At 44.8% G+C, this 17,976-nt stretch overlaps 1 protein-coding gene across 1 annotated transcript in view; it reads right to left on the reverse strand.

Moving 5' to 3' along the window:
• The window catches only part of PKD1L1 (polycystin 1 like 1, transient receptor potential channel interacting), an 884,746-nt gene that overhangs the window by 330,433 nt on the left and 536,337 nt on the right, over positions 1–17,976 (reverse strand). Inside the window, exons 38-40 of the mRNA XM_075316120.1 lie at positions 9,501–9,601; positions 2,606–2,798; positions 1,892–1,975 (exon numbers count right to left, since the gene is read on the reverse strand). Coding sequence (XP_075172235.1) covers positions 1,892–1,975; positions 2,606–2,798; positions 9,501–9,601 — 378 coding nt within the window. The remainder of the gene's footprint in view (positions 1–1,891; positions 1,976–2,605; positions 2,799–9,500; positions 9,602–17,976) is intronic.

Below are 17,976 nucleotides of genomic sequence, written 5' to 3' on the forward strand. Positions count from 1 at the left end.
CATGTCAATTATTTTTGCGTTTTTCACTGCGTTTTCCACCCATTGAGTTCAATGAGATGTTCAAAAATGCAATGAAAACAGCAAATTGCAAATATAGCTGCATTTTAGTGCATTTCTATGACTAAAAATGCAGCTATAAACGCAAGGAGTGGGCAGTAAAGGGACATGTACAGGAAGAGGATTCCTTCTGTTAGTAAATACAGAAGCGTGAATCCTCCCGGTACCGTCACCCCTGCATCCACCTCCAGTCCTGTGCATGTCTGCTCCCGTGCGGCGCCATGTCTGGGCGGGAGGTGGAGGCAGCTGCGAAAACAAAAGTGAACAGTAGAAAAAAAATGTCATACTCACCTGTCTGCAGACTCCCGGTGCCATGCCCACTCCCAGCTCCTCTTCCGGTACCGCCGCTCCGGCTGTGTGCAGACGGCCGGGACACCTCCGATATCTGCAGGACCTGGTGCTGATCACCTGATGCGGTCACCTGACGCATCAGCTGATCGTAAGTCTCATAGTGATGCCGGCGCCCGGCCGGCTTAACCTGTCAGCGGATGCCGTCAGGAGACTTCATCCTTGATTAGCGGCAGCTCCTGCAGCGATTGGACGGGATCAGACTCCGCTTCAGGAGCTGCCGGTAATCAGCACATAAGTGAGTATTTTTTTTTGCACTGATGCTTCAGCTAATTGTATAAACGGCTTTTATACAATCAGCTGATGTGTGATGTGATTCACATCCTGGAACCTGACACATCATCTGATCGCTTTGCCTTCCAGCAGACCGATCAGATGATATTGGATCTGGATTGGATGGCGCGGGACCCTTGACCCAGGATTACTGCGGAGGGGGGTTCTTTATTTCAATAAAGATGGAGTCACTAATTGTGTTGTGTTTTATTTCTAATAAAAATATTTTTCTGTGTGTTGTGTTTTATTTTTTATCTTTACTAGAAATTCATGGTGGCCATGCCTAATATTGGCGTGACACCATGAATTTCGGGCTTAGGGCCAGCTGATAATATACAGCTAGCCCTAACCCCATTATTACCCAGCGAGCCACCCGTCACCAGGGCAGCTAGAAGAGTTGGATACAGCGCCAGAAGATGGCGCTTCTATGAAAGCGCCATTTTCTGGGGTGGCCGCGGACTGCAATTCGCAGCGGGGGTGTCCAGAAAGCATGGGCACCCTGCATTAAGGATTCCAATCCCCAGCTGCCTAGTTGTACCTGGCTGAACTCAAAAATTGGGCGAAGCCCACGTCATTTTTTTTTAAATTATTTCATGAAATTCATGAAATAAAGAAAAAAAAGTGCTTCCCTATATTTTTGGTTCCCAGCCGGGTACAAATAGGGAGCTGGGGGTTGGGGGCAGCCCGTACCTGCCTGCTATACCTGGCTAGCATACAAAAATATGGCGAAGCCCACATCAATGTTTTGGGGGGCAAAAAACTCCTGCATACAGTCCTGGATGGAGGATGCTGAGCCTTGTAGTTCTGCAGCTGCTGTCTGCTCTCCTGCATACACTATTGGATGCAGTATGCTGAGCATTCTACTTCTGCTCCCCCTGCCTCTCCTCCTTGCCACAAAAAACGCACAAAAACGCAGCGTCAAAAAAACGCAGTGTGTGAACCTAGCCTTTAATGGCATTGTTCACTGATAAAAAACGCATAAAGACGCAGTGAGCAAAAATGCAGCAAAAAACGCACCAAATTGCAGCAAAAACGCTTGCGTTTTTTGCCGCGTTTATTTGATGCGGGTGCGTTTTTGTGCGTTTTTTGACGCAAAAAACGCACAAAAACGCAGCGTCAAAAAAACGCAGTGTGTGAACCTAGCCTTAAAAGGCAATAAAATAAGAAGGCTTACAGTGTATCAAAGGTTTAATTGAATTCTAAATACGTTTACCTTATAAACTGTGAGATATCTTCAATGAGAAGTTGAGATAAAACTTGTCTGTTTGCAGTAGTGTATAAACCTAAATGTGTACAGCTAAAATATAAAAGATTAATCATTTTATTGTTATTGAATACTATTTGAAAGCAGTAAATTAGCAAATTTCCAGCTTATCATGTGTTTAATCTCTAATCAATATTTTCTAACTATAAGGATATCACTTTTAATAGTTACAGACAAATTTAAGTTAATGTTTCAATTTAATGTTAGAGCATATATAGCATAGTTAATATAGAATTGTATAGTAATATATTATAATATTTGCTATTCACAAGGGTAGCAAATGGATAATTTTGGCCAAGATGGGAAATACTGCTTTTAGATCCTAGCCATCCATAGGTAGGACTATGAAAACAGAAAAGAGCAGCTGTGCTACATTGTTTGTTAGCAAAGCAAACTACACACAGCAAACTGAGCTGTTGGTAGAGCTTCCATTTATTTCTATGGATATTAGGTAACCAGTATAGCATATCTGAGCTCTGCTGTTTTCGCAACACAGCTTTTGATCACTGAGATCTGGAAGTTATTCCCACAAAATGCAGATAAGAGAATAATACTTTAACAACTATTTACATTCTTTCTACATAACGCTATCTAATTTAGAATGATTCCCAAATAAAAATACAAATATATGTTACTCTAGAGCTGCACAAGGTTTTCACAAACCTGCAAGCAACCACTGTGGCTGTAGTTCCTTTCTGAGGAGTGCATTCTTTAGAGTTCCACTGTTTATTATGCCAATAGAGGCATTGTGTCCATTGCACATCCACTGTATAATATATCATATTGGAAATATACTTATTTTTTGGGTGCCTTTTATAATCTGCATCCATCAAAGCCATGTAACTGTATTCTGTATCTATATTGGAAAAATGATAAATTTATATACTGTATATATATGTATAAAAATTGACGTATTAAAGATAAAGCATAACAGACGTAAGTGAGAAACAAGTCAGATTGCATGCAAAAGTAAATACGAAATTCCCGTGAGGTAGATCTAAATGGCGTAAAATACTACAGGCTGTTCAGATTGCCCTCCCAGTCTCTAGTCTAAAGCATAACTCCAGATGAACCAGAGTAAAGGCTCTATAGTACAACAGGAGTTGAGGACCAATTTGGGGCAAAGCATCCAACACAAACAGCTAGTGGAGGCAAGATAGGAAAGGAAATTGCTCACAGTACAGACTTTAAAATAGCACAAAGAAGCATAGATATGTGTATGTTGTGAGAGTTAAATAAGAATACCGTAAGTAAATAAAAGAAATGTTACGGAGTTTGTTTTTTAAGTTTTACTGATGTAGAAGAGGGCTTGCTGTATTGATAAGTAAAGAATTATAAAGTAATTTTGCCATCTTTACCTCACAGAACATGATAGGCTAAGTTCACACATCCTGTGTTTTGCATCAGTCACAATCCGTCGCCTTGGGGAATTACGGTATCCTTCAAAATATTTTGCAGGAATCCTGTATTTCCCCATAGACTTCTATTAGCGACGGATTGCGACTGATGACCCTGCGTTGCATCCGCTGCGTCGCGGTCCGTCGTTTTTGACTGACCGCCGAGCGGGGAGCAACGCAGAATGTAACGTTTTTCGGGCCGTCAAAATTAACGCGCCGCGCAGGAATCCGTCGCCATCCGTCAAGCTTGTAATGCATGTCTATGGTGCTGGATTCCGTCGTAATCCGTTTTACAACGGAATCCAGCGCAGGATTCCGTCATGCTCTACTGAGCATGCCCAGCATGCTTGGCACGCCCACTGGGCTGTCCCAAACACAGACGGATCATGACTGATCCGTCAAAAAACGGACGCACAGCGGATGTAACGGACGCAACTGATCCGTTTTTTCACAGGATTCCTGTGAAAGGAATCCTGTGAAAAACACATCAGTTGCATCAGTTGACATCTTGAAAATGACTGATCCGTTGCTGACGGACCTGACGGATTGAAAACACAGGATGTGTGAACTTAGCCATACCTAACAGCTGATATAGACAAAAAAGCACAAACATAGGGCCAGATTCTTTTATGACAGCCTTGATAAGGTGGCATGCTGGAGTCGGACGCTCCTGATTCATGAACAGGTGCATGCCTCTTTATGGGTCTGGAGCATCTGACGAGTGGAGTGCACCTCCATGTGCCACGTCAGAAATCTTACTCAAGTCAGGTATTGGAATGAGATATCTGGTGTAGGGAACATCACAACTAGTGATGATGTAGATGAGCTGTGGGATGCCATCCCCGCTGTACCCTCTTTCCACTGTCAGAAAGGTGATTTTTACAAGCATCACCAACAATCACGGTGGTGTCAGGAATGGGGAACTGTGGAAAATACAAATTCTGACACACTGACTGCTAACCTCTCAGGTCTGTGATAAGTGCAGGAAGATGTGGGCTTTGGCCCACAGGCATGGGGAGGCTAGCAAGAGTTAATCTCTGCTTCACTGCTTGTTAGTCTCTTTTGATCACATGTTGTGGGAGAGCCAATCACGCCGACTCCCCTCCTATATATGCTAGATCAGGGGCGGGGAACCTCCGGCCCATGGGCTGTATGTGGCCTGCCATGACCTATTCTGCGGCCCACGGGCAGATTTATGGGGGTGGCAGTGTTTGAGCTGCCACCGCGGTCTAGCAGGCCGCCGGCCCTTTAAATCCCCACATGTGCTGCTTGTGGGTACCAAGGGGGTGGGTACGCCAGTGCTGGTGTGCCAAGGACTAACTTTATGGGCGGGTTTAGCTCTCTGCGCTTTCGTCCAACAGCAGCTTCACAGCTTCAAGCAGTATGTGCCCGCCCTCTGCCCTCCGGAGCTCTGTGCCCGCCCTCTGCCCTACGGAGCTGAGTGCCCGCTTTCTCTCTCCGGTGCTGTGTGTCCGGTGCCTGCTCTCTGGTGCTGTGAGTCTGGCGCTGCTGTGTGTCAAGCGGCCGTCCTCTGCTGCTGTGTGCCCCATCCAGTGCTTTGTGGGCCCCCCCATTCTGTGTACCACCCCCCCTCCCCAAGTTGCGTGCAACCAGCAGTGCAATGCTGTGTAACACCCCAGGTTTGTGTCCCCCCCCGTGATATAGCTGTGCCTCCCTCCAGTGATATAGCTATGCCTCCCTCCAGTGATATAGCTGTGCATCCCTCCAGTGATATAAGTGTGCCTTCCTCCAGTGATATAGCTGTGCCTCCCCCCAGTGATATAGCTGTACCACCCCCCAGTGATATAACTGTGCCTCCCTCCAGTGATATCGCTGTACCTCCCTCCAGTGATATAGCTGTGCCTCCCCCAGTGATGTCTGAGCCCCAAGCACATCTTGTGATGTCTGTGACCCAAGCCCCTCATGTGAAGTCTGTGCCCCAAGCCCCTCTTGTGATGTCTGTGCCCCAAGCTCCTCTTCTGATGTCTGTGATCCAAACCCCTCTTGTGATGTCTGTGCCCCAAGTGTCTCTTGTGATGTCTGTGCCCCAAGCGTCTCTTGTGATGTGCAAGCCCTCAGCATCTCTTGTGATGTGCATGCCCCCAGCGTCTCCAGTGATGTGCATGCCCCCAGCATCTCCTTGATGTTCATGCTTCCAGCGTCTCCTGTGATGTGCATGCCCCCAGTGTCTCCTGTGATATGCATGCACCCAGCGTCTCCTGTGATGTGCATGCCGCCAGCATCTCCTGTGATGTGCATGCCCCCAGCGTCTCCTGTGACTTATACATCACATTGCAGATGCTGGGGCATATACATCACAGGAGGGGCTGGGGGCATATACATCACAAGAGGGTCTGGGGGCATATACATGTCCCCAGCCCCTTGTGTGATGTATGTGCTCCCAGTGTCTCCTGTGATGTATATACAGCAGTCCCAGCATCTCCTATGTCATGTATATACAGCGGTCCCAATGTCTCCTATGTAATGTATATGCCCCCAGCTCTCCAATGATGTATGTGCCCCCAGTGTCTCCTGTGATGTATATACAGCAGTCCCAGTGTCTCCTGTGATGTATATACAGTGTCTGTTATGTGATGTATATGATTTACCAATCTTATTATCACAAACAGTTGACTGTGCTCCAGATGAAGCCAAACTTGAAAAAGCAGCTGTGAGAAGAAACATGATTAGTATCACCAAACATCATGGCCGCACCAAAGAGAAGCAGCTCCGGCCGCCACAGTAGCGGTGAGTTAATTGTTTGGCCAAATATGGCAGGGTCATTTTCACATTGATAATTTTGTGTGGCCCCCGAAGGTTGGTAGAAATTTCCAAATGGCTTCCAGCAGAAAAAAGGTTCCCCACCCCTGTACTAGATGTACTAATTCATTAATGCCAGTTTATAGTTTACCTATACCGGTTTTGTAAGGTGTTGGGACCCAGACTTACTGGTGGATGTTGTGCTTCATTGCTGTGAGAATGTCAGGACCTGGGGTACGGGGGCTCCTCGTTTGTCTTCTGGAGCTGCTCCTCCCCGTACCTGAGGTCGCTCAGCCTGGTCTCCTGAGCCACGGATGGTGACCAGGACTTTTTTTAATTCTGACACTAAATGTCAAAAAAAGCCTACTGAGCAAGTGCGGGACTCCTATGGGTCTTTTGCTATTATCTGAGCATGTCAGTGATTTGGCAAGTATCTATTGGCTGCAGTGACATAATCAGTGACCTGGCAAGTTTCTATTGGCCGCGGTGACATCAGTGACGTGGCTACTTGCTATTGGCCGCAATGACATCATCAGTGACAAGGCAAGACTCTATTGGCCTCGGTGATGTCATCAGTGACATGTAAGGCTCTCATTGGCCAAAGGGGCTGGCTGCATGTGGTTCCGCCATCTTTTGGGAGGTACAGAGGTGATAAATAGCCCTGATGCCCATATGAAGGTGCGCACTCGTCTTTGTGAATGCAGCAACACAAAGCTACCTTAGATAGGGATATGCAGCGAAGTCCTACCGGACTGATTAAGGGTCAGAAGGCAGGTTAATGTGAGGCATCGTGGTCACATCTAGACCAAGTTAGGATTAGAAGCTGGCTAGGCTGGGCTCAAGGGATTTCGGGCTTGTGCCTCTAATGGACCAGTGGTTAACCGGAGATACCCTATTACAACCCGATATTATTATTATTTATTATTATTATTTATTATTATTATAGCGCCATCAATTCCATGGCGCTTTACATGTGAAAGTGGTGTACATAATAGGGACAAGTACAATAATCATAAACAATACAAGACACAGACAGGTACAGGAGGATAGAGGTCCCTGCCCGCGAGGGCTCACAGTCTATAAGGGATAGGTGAGGATACAGTAGGTTAGGGTAGAGTTGATTGTGCGGCGCTGTATCAGACTGAGGGTTATGGCAGGTTGTAGGCTTGTCGGAAGAGGTGGGCCTTCAGGTTCCGATATAGGAGCAATACCCTACACGCTCACCTCTGCATTTACCCAGAGCGTATATTAGCAGCATATGGGTAGTGTTCTGCATTTACATCCCTATCCATGCTGTGTATGCTGTATATATGTACTTCTGTGAAGTCACAGGAGAGCATAGTGCCCATTCTGGTCCTGTGAGTAAACAGGCCCAGTCCTTATTATATTAATTCCCTTGTCAGGTCCTGTGAAGCAACAGGGTCCCATTAAACTATACTGCAGCTTCTGTGTGGATTAGAACACAGAGACTGTACATGCAGGTTCTTTATATTTACATAGAGTCATTGTAAACCTGCGCCTACACTTGTGTGAACTTTAACACAGGTGCCTATTTACTTTTGGGGTCTTGTTGAATATCACTACAGCCTTAGGCTATCAGCTGCAGTTTACCACCACTGCACGGTGGATCCTGACCACTGATATCGGTTTACTCTCACCTTTTACCATATCAGTTGGTTCATCTGTAACAGAGAAGTTGTACTGTTAACCATTGCTGCTTTTTTGTCGCTACCTTCCTGGTCTTGCGTCTCTCCATAGTCTCTTCTGTTTGTTCATGTGAGTTTGCAGTGTGTCTGAGTTTTGATTTTCCTTTGTTGGCCTTAATCTTGGTTACCATCACACTCCTGCCCTTTCCTTCCATGGGGGAGGTGGGGATAACAGATTAGATCTGGTGAGGAGAATAGCCAGGCATGTGACTCAGGCATCTCCACCATTAGGGGTAACCTTGAGGGTACGGGTAGCCTAGGGTACCCTAGCATGAGGGCAGCATCGGAGCCCCCTGTCCATCGCTATCCTATGACACCCACTCAAGCACTGCCCATTTTGTTGGGGATAGGAGAAACTGGTATGAAAACGGCAGTTTTCTGGTGTGAAATCTTTGATGACTTATAATGATTGTGTGTATAGCTACAAAATCAGCCAATTCAGAGACATTGAAGCCAGAAATGTTGACCCTATTACATTCCAAGAAATCATCAATTTCCAATGGAATAAAGTGTCAAGAAAAAAATTCAACATTCTACATTATGGTATTGTTTGACATGAAGACAAAATATAAAACACACATTTTAGGATCTTTCTTATCATGAGTGGATATGCTATCATTTAAGAGTTATATAATTGGTCGCAAATATCTATGATTTTATTACAGTCACACATTAAGTGAATAAGAAAGCCTGAAGTCTTCTTGCATTTTGGACAAAGTTGCCATAGTTGGAATATATGTAATAATTTAGACATTTTTCCAATTGGGAAACACTGCTCAACAGTCAAGCCCCCTCAATCTTCCTCACATTAAAGGAAACCTATGACCTGATTCATGCTACCCAAACTATTGGCAGCATAAATAGCAGCATGGCTACAAGATTGAAGCCAGGTATATTTTTCTCTGAAATGCTATGGCATGCTATGTTTTACAGAAAATATAGCTAGAATATCTGACTAGTGACCATAGCCAGGGACAAGACGAGTCAGGTGCCGCTCCTGACCGGCTTCTCCTGGTGACGCTGCAGGAGAACAGATCTTTCACTATGACAGTGGTTTGGCCAGTAAGATTCGCATGACACGTTCCCTTAAATGTTTAATGTCTCTTTATTGGGTTTTATAAAACATACTATATTGCTTTTAGTGTAATCCATAAAACAGAAAAAAGAGTAAAGAAATCAGATGTCTATAATAAAATGAATATTACATAAATGAAGTGTACATGTCAGCATTTTTTTTATAACCACATAAATGATAAAAATGTACAATGCATATATATAAGGCCAACATAATACCATTGAAGCAATAACTAGTTGCATAACAGCTTGAAAGTTTTGTACAAGAGAACTACAGGGGGTCTTGGTGTCCTAGTCATAATTCAGATGCTAAAACATGGCCAATCGCCATATAACATCATAGATCTAGGTGGAGCACAGGTGGAGCATCTTATGAGTCATGTGCGCCTCTCTGTTCTGAGCAAGAAATGCTATTCCAGTCAAATGACTGGTGCAGCATTTCTTTTATACAAAACGCCAATGCTTTTGATGAATTGAACAGGTGTAGACATGACCTGTCCTGTCCCCGTTCCTCCTCAGCATCATCCGCAAAAATTGAGCAACTTGTGTGACATGCTGCAAACCTACATCTCTCATACTTTGGAGATTAATATCAATATCAATCTGAAATAAGTAACAAACCTCTTAAGGAATCCGCAGGAATAAATATCTGAGTTGAAAGTTCTTCTAAAGAGTAAATTTTCTTTATGTTAAAGCTAGATGGAGAGGGTTTCTTGGAATGCCTATCCACATCAAAAAAGAAAGGTGATAAATTACTATTGAGATTAATGTTTCATGCATTTCTTATATTATAATTTGCTCTTTTGAATGAGTTTTCTTATAATTTTTTTATTGATTATAGATCTATGCTGGGAAAAATATTAAAATCTGAGTTACTCGCTGTCTGCAGAACTAGCAATGCCGCTCTGCCACTGTCTAGTGATCTCACGACTACAGTACCAGTGATAGGCGAACCCAAACTGTAAAGTTCGGGGTCTGTACTATGCACAGACCCCAAACACAGATTTCTCATTGAGTTCTGTTTTACTGTTCAGGTTTGGTCACCTGGATAATAATAAAGAAAGAGGTTAACCAGAAGTGAAATAAAGATAAAAACAGGGGAATTATACTTACCGAGTCTCCCGCGTTGCTGTAACACTACTTCTAGCTCTAATAATTAACTCTCATATACAGCTCCGGCAAAAATGAAGAGACCACTGCACAGTTTTATAAAATCAGCTTCTCTACATGTGGATTCCAGTTTCAGTTGATTTCCAACCAGAGTCCACCTCATTATACTGCCAGGAAAGGTATAAGGTCACCCAAAAGCAGTGTGACAGACTGGAGAAAAGCAGCCAAGACGCATGAAAGCTGTGATTAAAAATCATGGTTATTCCACAAAATATTGATTTCTGAACTCTTCCTGAGATAAAACATCATTAATATTGCGGTTTCTAAATTATTATGAACTTGTTTTCTTTGCATTATTTGAGGTCTGAAAGCAATGCATTGTTTTGCTATTTTGACCATTTCTCATTTTCAGAAAATAAATAGAAAATGTATTGCTTGGAAATTTGGAGACATGTCAGTAGTTTCTAGAATAAAAGAGAAATTTACATTTTACTCAAAAATATACCTATAAAGAGAAAAATCTGAAAAACTGACAATTTTGCAGTGGTTTCTTAATTTTTGCCCGAGCTGTATATATATTCACTGCTTCCCCCTCCCACACTTTGTCACAGCGTTTGTGTTTGGTTGCAGTCAGACTGCCAGCATCTGTGATTTGTTATGCAGTGGAAAAACAGGCTGCAGGCCCCACTGTGTATGTTATCGTGGCTGTGTATCAAAATACAAAGGCCCCCATGAAGATTTTTTTTAATTATTTAAATAAAAAAAAAACAGCGTGCGTTCCCCCCAATTTTGATATCCAGCCAAGATAAAGCAGACAGCTGGGGGCTGTTATTCTCAGTCTGGGGTGTCCCATGGTTATTGGTCCCTCCTCAGCCAAAAAATAACATCCTGCAGCCACCTCAGAATTGTCTCATCCATTTTATGCAGCAATTCCAGCACTTCACTCGGCTTATTCCGACTGCCTTGGTACGGTAGCAATTGGGGTAATATAAAAAGTTAATGACAGCTGTGATTTGCAAAAAAAAACACAACAGTCATAAAGTCTGAGGTTAGTAATGGGGAGAGGTCTATGAACCCCACCATTACTAACCCTGTAAGTAAAAAGAGAGAACACAATACAGAGAAAAATCCTTTATATAAACAAAAAACAGCCTCTATGTCCAATTTATTAACCACCAAAACACACTGCAGGTCCGACGTAATTCACAGTCACGACGTTCCATGACTATCCCTGTTTTGCTACTAATGAGGTCCCAGTGCGTGGTTACATTAGAAAATGCAACCGCTTACTATAGCATCAGCAAAACACTGATGCAGCTGCAGATGTGAGTGGTGATGTCACTGAACTCACATGACGTCACAGCTGGGGTTACCACGGTACCCCAGTTGTGACCTCAGGTGAACTGACCTCAGGTGAACTCATTTAACTTAGTGACCTCACTTCAGGTGAACTCATTGAACTTAGTGACCTTACGTCAGGTGAACTCATTAAACTCAATGCCGGATTACTGGATTAGGTAAGTGTGCACATTGAGTATATGGGTGCAGACATTTATGCACCAAATCTGGATCTCCTGGCAAAAAAATACATTAAAACTGCATGAGCTCTGTTTTTTTAAATCATTTATTTAAATAATTTTTTAAAAGCTGCTTGGGGGCCCTCATATTTTGAAACACAGCAGCCAGGATAATGCACACAGCTAGGGGCTGCAGCCTGTAGCCATTTGTTTTATCTGTGCTGGGTACCAATATACAGAGGACCCTATCCCATGTTTTTCAATTTATTTATTTTTATATTTTCGGGAACTGGCAGTGATGCCGACTAGTCAAAATCATGTTATCACACCCACAGGAGTGTGATAGCATGGAAAAATTGCTGAGTTGTCAGAAGAACTAATGCCCCTGTGACTAGTCACAAGCCTAATTAGTACAGGGAAAGCGAGGTTTGGAAATATTTTTTTTAAACATTCACATCAGTGAATAGCGTTATACAGGGCTGGTTACGGAGGGAATTTTGGCATAGAGCCATGAATGCTGCTTGGTTGTAGGTTATAGGGGACCTGACAGGTTCATTTTAAGTTAGTTTAGTCTGTAGACTACTATAAATAAAAATTAATAGAAAACATGATACAACAAGTGTGAAGAGAATGTGTCATCAGAAAATGACCTGGTACTTCAATCACATTATGTGATTTATTTTTTATTTAGTTTTCCTGTATATCTGTATTTAAAAAAAAGACACAAACTTGAAAATTTTGCAGACTTCATGATTGACAATAAGGTGACACTAATTTAGGCCTCCGACACACATCCGTGCCACCGGTACGTGTTTGGTACATTTTTGCACGTACCGGCGGCACGGAGACACGTACACCAATGCTACCCTATGGTAGCAGGCACACACACGTAAAACCACACGGAACGTGTGTCCGTGTCGGTTTGTATGTGTGTGCATTTTTCAGCACGCTGACATGTCCTTTTTTCTCCGGCAGCACGGGTGTCACACGGCCCGCACCTGTAACACACGGATGTAGTGTGGATGCGGTCCCGTGTGACACGCGCCAGAGAAAACTCACAAGTCAGAGAAAAAAATAACAAATCTTTACTCACCTTCTCCAGCCCTCCTGTCTCTGCCGCTGCTGTCACTTGCTGCCGACCGCCGCTCATTATGCTCATTTAATATTCACTTCACTGCGGCCGGCAGCAGCAGCGTGGAATCGGCAGGGCTGGAGACCAAAGATCAGCACCACGGACAGCAGCAAAGACCACGTGAGTAGGCAAATTACCATTTCTCTGTGTGTTTTATCGCGGATAGCACACGGAGAACACACGTGGCCCACACGTACCGGAGACACGTACTTACCTACACGCAACACGCAGGGAAAATGCGTGTCTCACGACACGTGCGTGATTTTCACGTGAGTGTGGCAGAGGCCTTAGAGAGATTACTTTTCAGCAGTGATTTAAGGCATTACGAACGAAAGGTGATGGTTAGAGGTAAGCTGATGGATTCACGGGACTTCTGACCAGCATCCAAGTTAGTGGTACAAGGTGGCAAGATGGAATGCTAGGACGCCAGAGCATAAAAGATTTGCAGGCCTTCTGTCTAGTCAACAAATACCACTGACCTGGATGCTGGACCGCAGTCCTACAAATCGATCATCTCATCTCTAGTGATGGTCACAGGACTCCACCGTGCAGAAATATCTAATGCAAATGCCATAAAATATGCCTGGAAAACTCTCCCATAGAGGTTATTAACATCACCAAACTATTGTTTTCATGGGTCTTTGTGACCACTGTAAAGCAAATGTTGTCAACAGCGTTACATAGAAAATATCATTGAAAACCTATCATCAATAAATTAAAACAGATTGTATTTCACTATCCAGTTTACATTACTGAAAAAATATGTCGGTAATACATCTATACACTTGAAGCATACATAGAGGAAACTTGTTAAAATAAAAATAGCAAACATGTTTGTATTTGCTACTCCAGAGCACTAAAGAACGAACTGGAAAAAATTAAAGTGTAACCATTGTTTAAAATTGTATTTCTTATATTAATAGTGCACATGAAAATAAACAATTTTGTAATATTTCAAGACAAATTTGCTTCTTTCTCTGCCAGAATTAATCAGTCATTATCAAAATTCTCAATTCTGAGGTAAAATCTGTATTCGGTGAAGACGTTCCCATTACTGAGACAGGAGATGGCAGTTGTTACTGATGAGATTATATCCAGACAGAATGGAAAAGATGAGCTCCTAACAACTTAGGGTAGATTTCGCTAAGCCACTAGCTCGGCCAACTTTTATCTACGAGGACAACCAAAGAGGCATTAGACTTGCCACAAGTGAGAATATTAGTACAAGTGACGCACCCACGGGGTCTTGTGGGTTACCCGTCACCGGGCCGCGGTTCTTCTCCTGGGTCGCTACGGTGGCCTTGCCTGGTTCCATGACCCTGGCGGTGTCAATAAAGCTTGGGATGGGGACAATGGGGGTACTTGTTCGTGACACCACATGTGGTGTGCGGCCAATTATTAACCACTGCTGCGGAACGTCTCTCTTCTGGGGCAGATGGTGACGCGGCTTGGGTGTTGCAGCTCTCTACAGGTAGAGCTAGGCCCCCAGGGAGGATGATGTTGGTAGTTGTCTATGGCACCAGAGCGCAGGGGCGACCGCGCCGGTAGAAATGGGATGACACAGAGGCTGCAGTTCAATGTCTTTACTCACTATAAGGTCGTCACCCTTGGAGCGCCGGTCCCCACTGTAATGGGCTTCAGCCGTTCCCAGATAGGTCAGAGGCCAAAACCGGTGCTGTGGATTGTGAGCCCTTCCTTCTTGCGCTGTGTTTGATGGATCCCTGTGGCTTGTAGTCCTACAGAGACCGATGTCCTAGGTTTTGTTCCCGTCCCGTATAGCAGGCAGCACGAGTCTATTATGGGCTGGATCGTGATCACAACTCTTGGCTCTATGTGCTGCTTTGCCCCGGGTGCTTGTGGTGGGCCAGGAGACTTGGAATCCCCTGCCTGGCGGATTTGTTAGAGGGACATAAAGTTCCCCCCAACCTAGGGCTCCGCACCATGTCTGCAGCGGTCCTGAGGGAGCTATCAAGCTCTCCCCTCAGTGACCTCTTGCGTCTCACATCTTCCCTGTCTGTGTCTGTTCTGTCTCAGTGTGTGTAACCTTATGGGCTCTTTTCCACTTGCGATTTTCTGGTGAGAGTGCGATCCGATAAAAAATCGGATACACTTGCACCAGTGTTAATCAATGAGGCAGTGTCCTCTTTCCTTTTTTTTCTCCACACAAATCGTGCTCTCGGGGCAATCGCAGCATGTTGCGTTTTGCACCGAGTCTCAGCTTTACATGTGTAAAATCGCACTGCACTCGCATGTTATGCGACTCCAGTGCGGTGCACGCAGAGACAGACAACAGAGGAGATGGGGAGAAAGTGCTCCTTCCCTCTTCTCTGCTCTTGTGATGCGATCACAAGAGCAGAACAGAGTCGCATGACCCTCGACTGACGCTCCCGCTTCGGAAGTGGTACGCAAGTGGATAAGAGCCCTACTCCCCATTGTGTAGCTCCACCCCCCGGTTGCTGAACTAGTGGGTGGGAGGTCCCATTCACTATGGTAACCATCCAAATGACCTACCCTAAACTAGTTCCAGTTGGTGGCAACTAAGCTGTGTGTTGAATGTATTGTGATGCACACTGGTGAATAACCTTCTCCCTACCCAGGATGAATACTGCAGCAACCGTGTCGTGCCTGTATCCGCACAGGCGCCACACAAGGACTAAGCACATTGATGTAAAACATCACCACTTATATGATTTAGTGGAACATGGAATACTCAAAATCTGTTTATTGTGAGTCTGACAAGATGATAGGTTATGGTGTGACAAAGCCATTGACAAAAGCCAAATTTGAGGACTACAGAACCGCATTGGGACTAACAGGATAAGTTGTTGGTGAGAGGGGAGTAAGGGTGTTCCATTTTTCCGAAGTTATGATTTTCATATGACTTTGCTTAAATCCTTGCTTCAACTCATCTAAAAGATCCATGTAAAAATGTTAGCAAATTCGATTAAAGGGGGCTTTACACGCTGCGACATCGCTAATGCGGAGTTGTTGGGGTCACGGAGTTTGTGACGCACATCCGGCCGCATTAGCGATGTTGCTGCGTGTGACACCGATGAGCGATTTTGCATCGTTGCAAAAACGTGCAAAATCGCTCATCGGTGACATGGGGGTCCATTCTCGATTATCGTTACTGCAGCAGTAACGATGTAGTTCGTTGCTCCTGCGGCAGCACACATCGCTATGTGTGACGCCGCAGGAACGAGGAAGCTCTCCTTACCTGTCTCCCGGCCGCTACGCGGAAGGAAGGAGGTGGGCGGGATGTTCGTCTCGCTCATCTCCGCCCCTCCGCTTCTATTGGGCGGCGGTTCAGTGACGCTGCTGTGACGTCGCGGTGACGCTGAACGAACCGCCCCATTAGAAAGGAGGCGGTTCGCCGGTCACAGCGATGTCGCCGGGCAGGTAAGTATGTGTGACGGGTCTGGGTGATGTTGTGCGGCACGGGCAGCGATTTGCCTGTGTCGCGCAACAGATGGGGGCGGGTACCCACACTAGCGATATCGGGACCGATATCGCAGTGTGTAAAGTAGCCTTTATATTTAGGCTATGTGCGCACTTACCGGATTTTTCGCGGATTTTGCCGCAGATTTGCTGCATGTTTCGCTGCAGAAAATGTTCATAACATCTCTGCAGTGAATCACCAGCAAATCCTATGGAGAAAAAAAATCCTGTGCGCACTGGGCGGAATTTGACAGCTGCATGTTTTGCTGCGGGAATCCCGCAGCAAAAACAAGTGCATGTCACTTCTTTTCCGCACAGCGCTGAGGGATTTTACTCCATTGACTCAATGTTAATCAAGAAATCCCGCAGGGAATAACGCAGGCAGCAAATTCTGTGCGGTTCACTGCGTTTTCCTGCGTTATTCCCTGCGGTATTTTGCGGTTTACCTCCGGTAATGTGCATCACTTGCTTGCGGTTTTGCAGGGAAGTGATGTCATTACAGGAAGAGGAAGCGGAGCAGAGTAAACACACACACAGATCACAGACACAGACATCACAGACACATAGATCACATAGACACAGACACATAGAACACACATAGAAAGAAAACGGAAATATAGAAAAAAAAGAACGTGGGCTCCGCTGCATATTTACCTTCCAGTCGAGGTAAGCACACAGCGGCGGCCCGGTATTCTCAGGCTGGGGAGGGAGAGGGGCAGGGATAATGTCCCCCGCCTCACTCCCCCTCCGGCAGCCGAGAATATCAGCCGCAGCTGCCCCGGCACTGTCGCATGCAATATGCGACAATACCGGCGTGTCCTCGGCTCTTCTTGCCACCGTGTAGCAGTGGTGGCAAGGTAATACAATTGGTTAATGGTGATGGGGGACCACCGCCATTAACCCCAGGCTTGATCATGGCAGCGTCTATGTGACAGCTGACATGATCAACCCGTAAGTAAAGTGAAAAAAAACACAGATACCGAAAAATCCTTTATTTTAAATAAAACAAACAAGCCTCGTTCACCATTTTATTAACCCCCCCAAACAAAGCTCCGGCGTAATCCAGGTCCGACGTCCAGCGGTGCTTCCATCCAGCCGCGACTGAGACACACAGTGCTGAATGAAAGCAGCAGAGGTAATTACCGGTCATTTCCCACGGCCGGTAATGTGAACTCACTGCCGACCGTGGGAAATGCAGCGATCTGTCATCTATCTCTCTATCTATCTATCCCTCTGTCTATCTATCTATCCCTCTATCTATTCTTCTGTCTATCTACTCTCAGAATTAAATGGCTTTTTTTTTTTTTCTTCAATGTGCTTTATTGCATTGAATGCAATAAAGCACATCCCAACCCGCACGCGGCAAAACCGCGGCAATACCGCGAATAATACCGCGGTAAAACCGCAGCAAACCGCGGCAAACCGCATGCGGTTTTCGGGTGCGGTTTCCCGCGGTTTTTTACCGCGGGTGCGGTAATCTTTGAGGGCATGCGGAATTTTCTCAAGAAAATTCCATTTCCCAGTGCGCACAGAGCCTTAGGGGTTGCACACTTTTATCTGAAAGTACTGAAATTCATGAAAAATACTAATGTGTATGTTGTGTTTCTATTATTTTTTGCAGGTAGTTAAACTGAAAATGAGTACTAGAAAGGGAATTTGGTTACCTGAAAAGGTGCCTGGTGGTGAATTTTTGGGAGCTCGACTCCCTTCCAAGGAACAAGTGCTTTTAGTTTTTATTTACCATCACAAGGAAATGAAATAAACACTCTCGTGTGCTCTTAAATCCACAAGTATTAAACTACTATAAGTGTGGAAGAAAGCAAGTATCCCTGTCATAACAGAGGAGAATATCCAAAGTCGTATACAGAAGTTATACAAGGAATATCAACATCTGGGTAAA

The sequence above is a fragment of the Anomaloglossus baeobatrachus genome, chromosome 6 (genome assembly GCF_048569485.1).
Source record: "Anomaloglossus baeobatrachus isolate aAnoBae1 chromosome 6, aAnoBae1.hap1, whole genome shotgun sequence".
NCBI lineage: Eukaryota > Metazoa > Chordata > Amphibia > Anura > Aromobatidae > Anomaloglossus > Anomaloglossus baeobatrachus.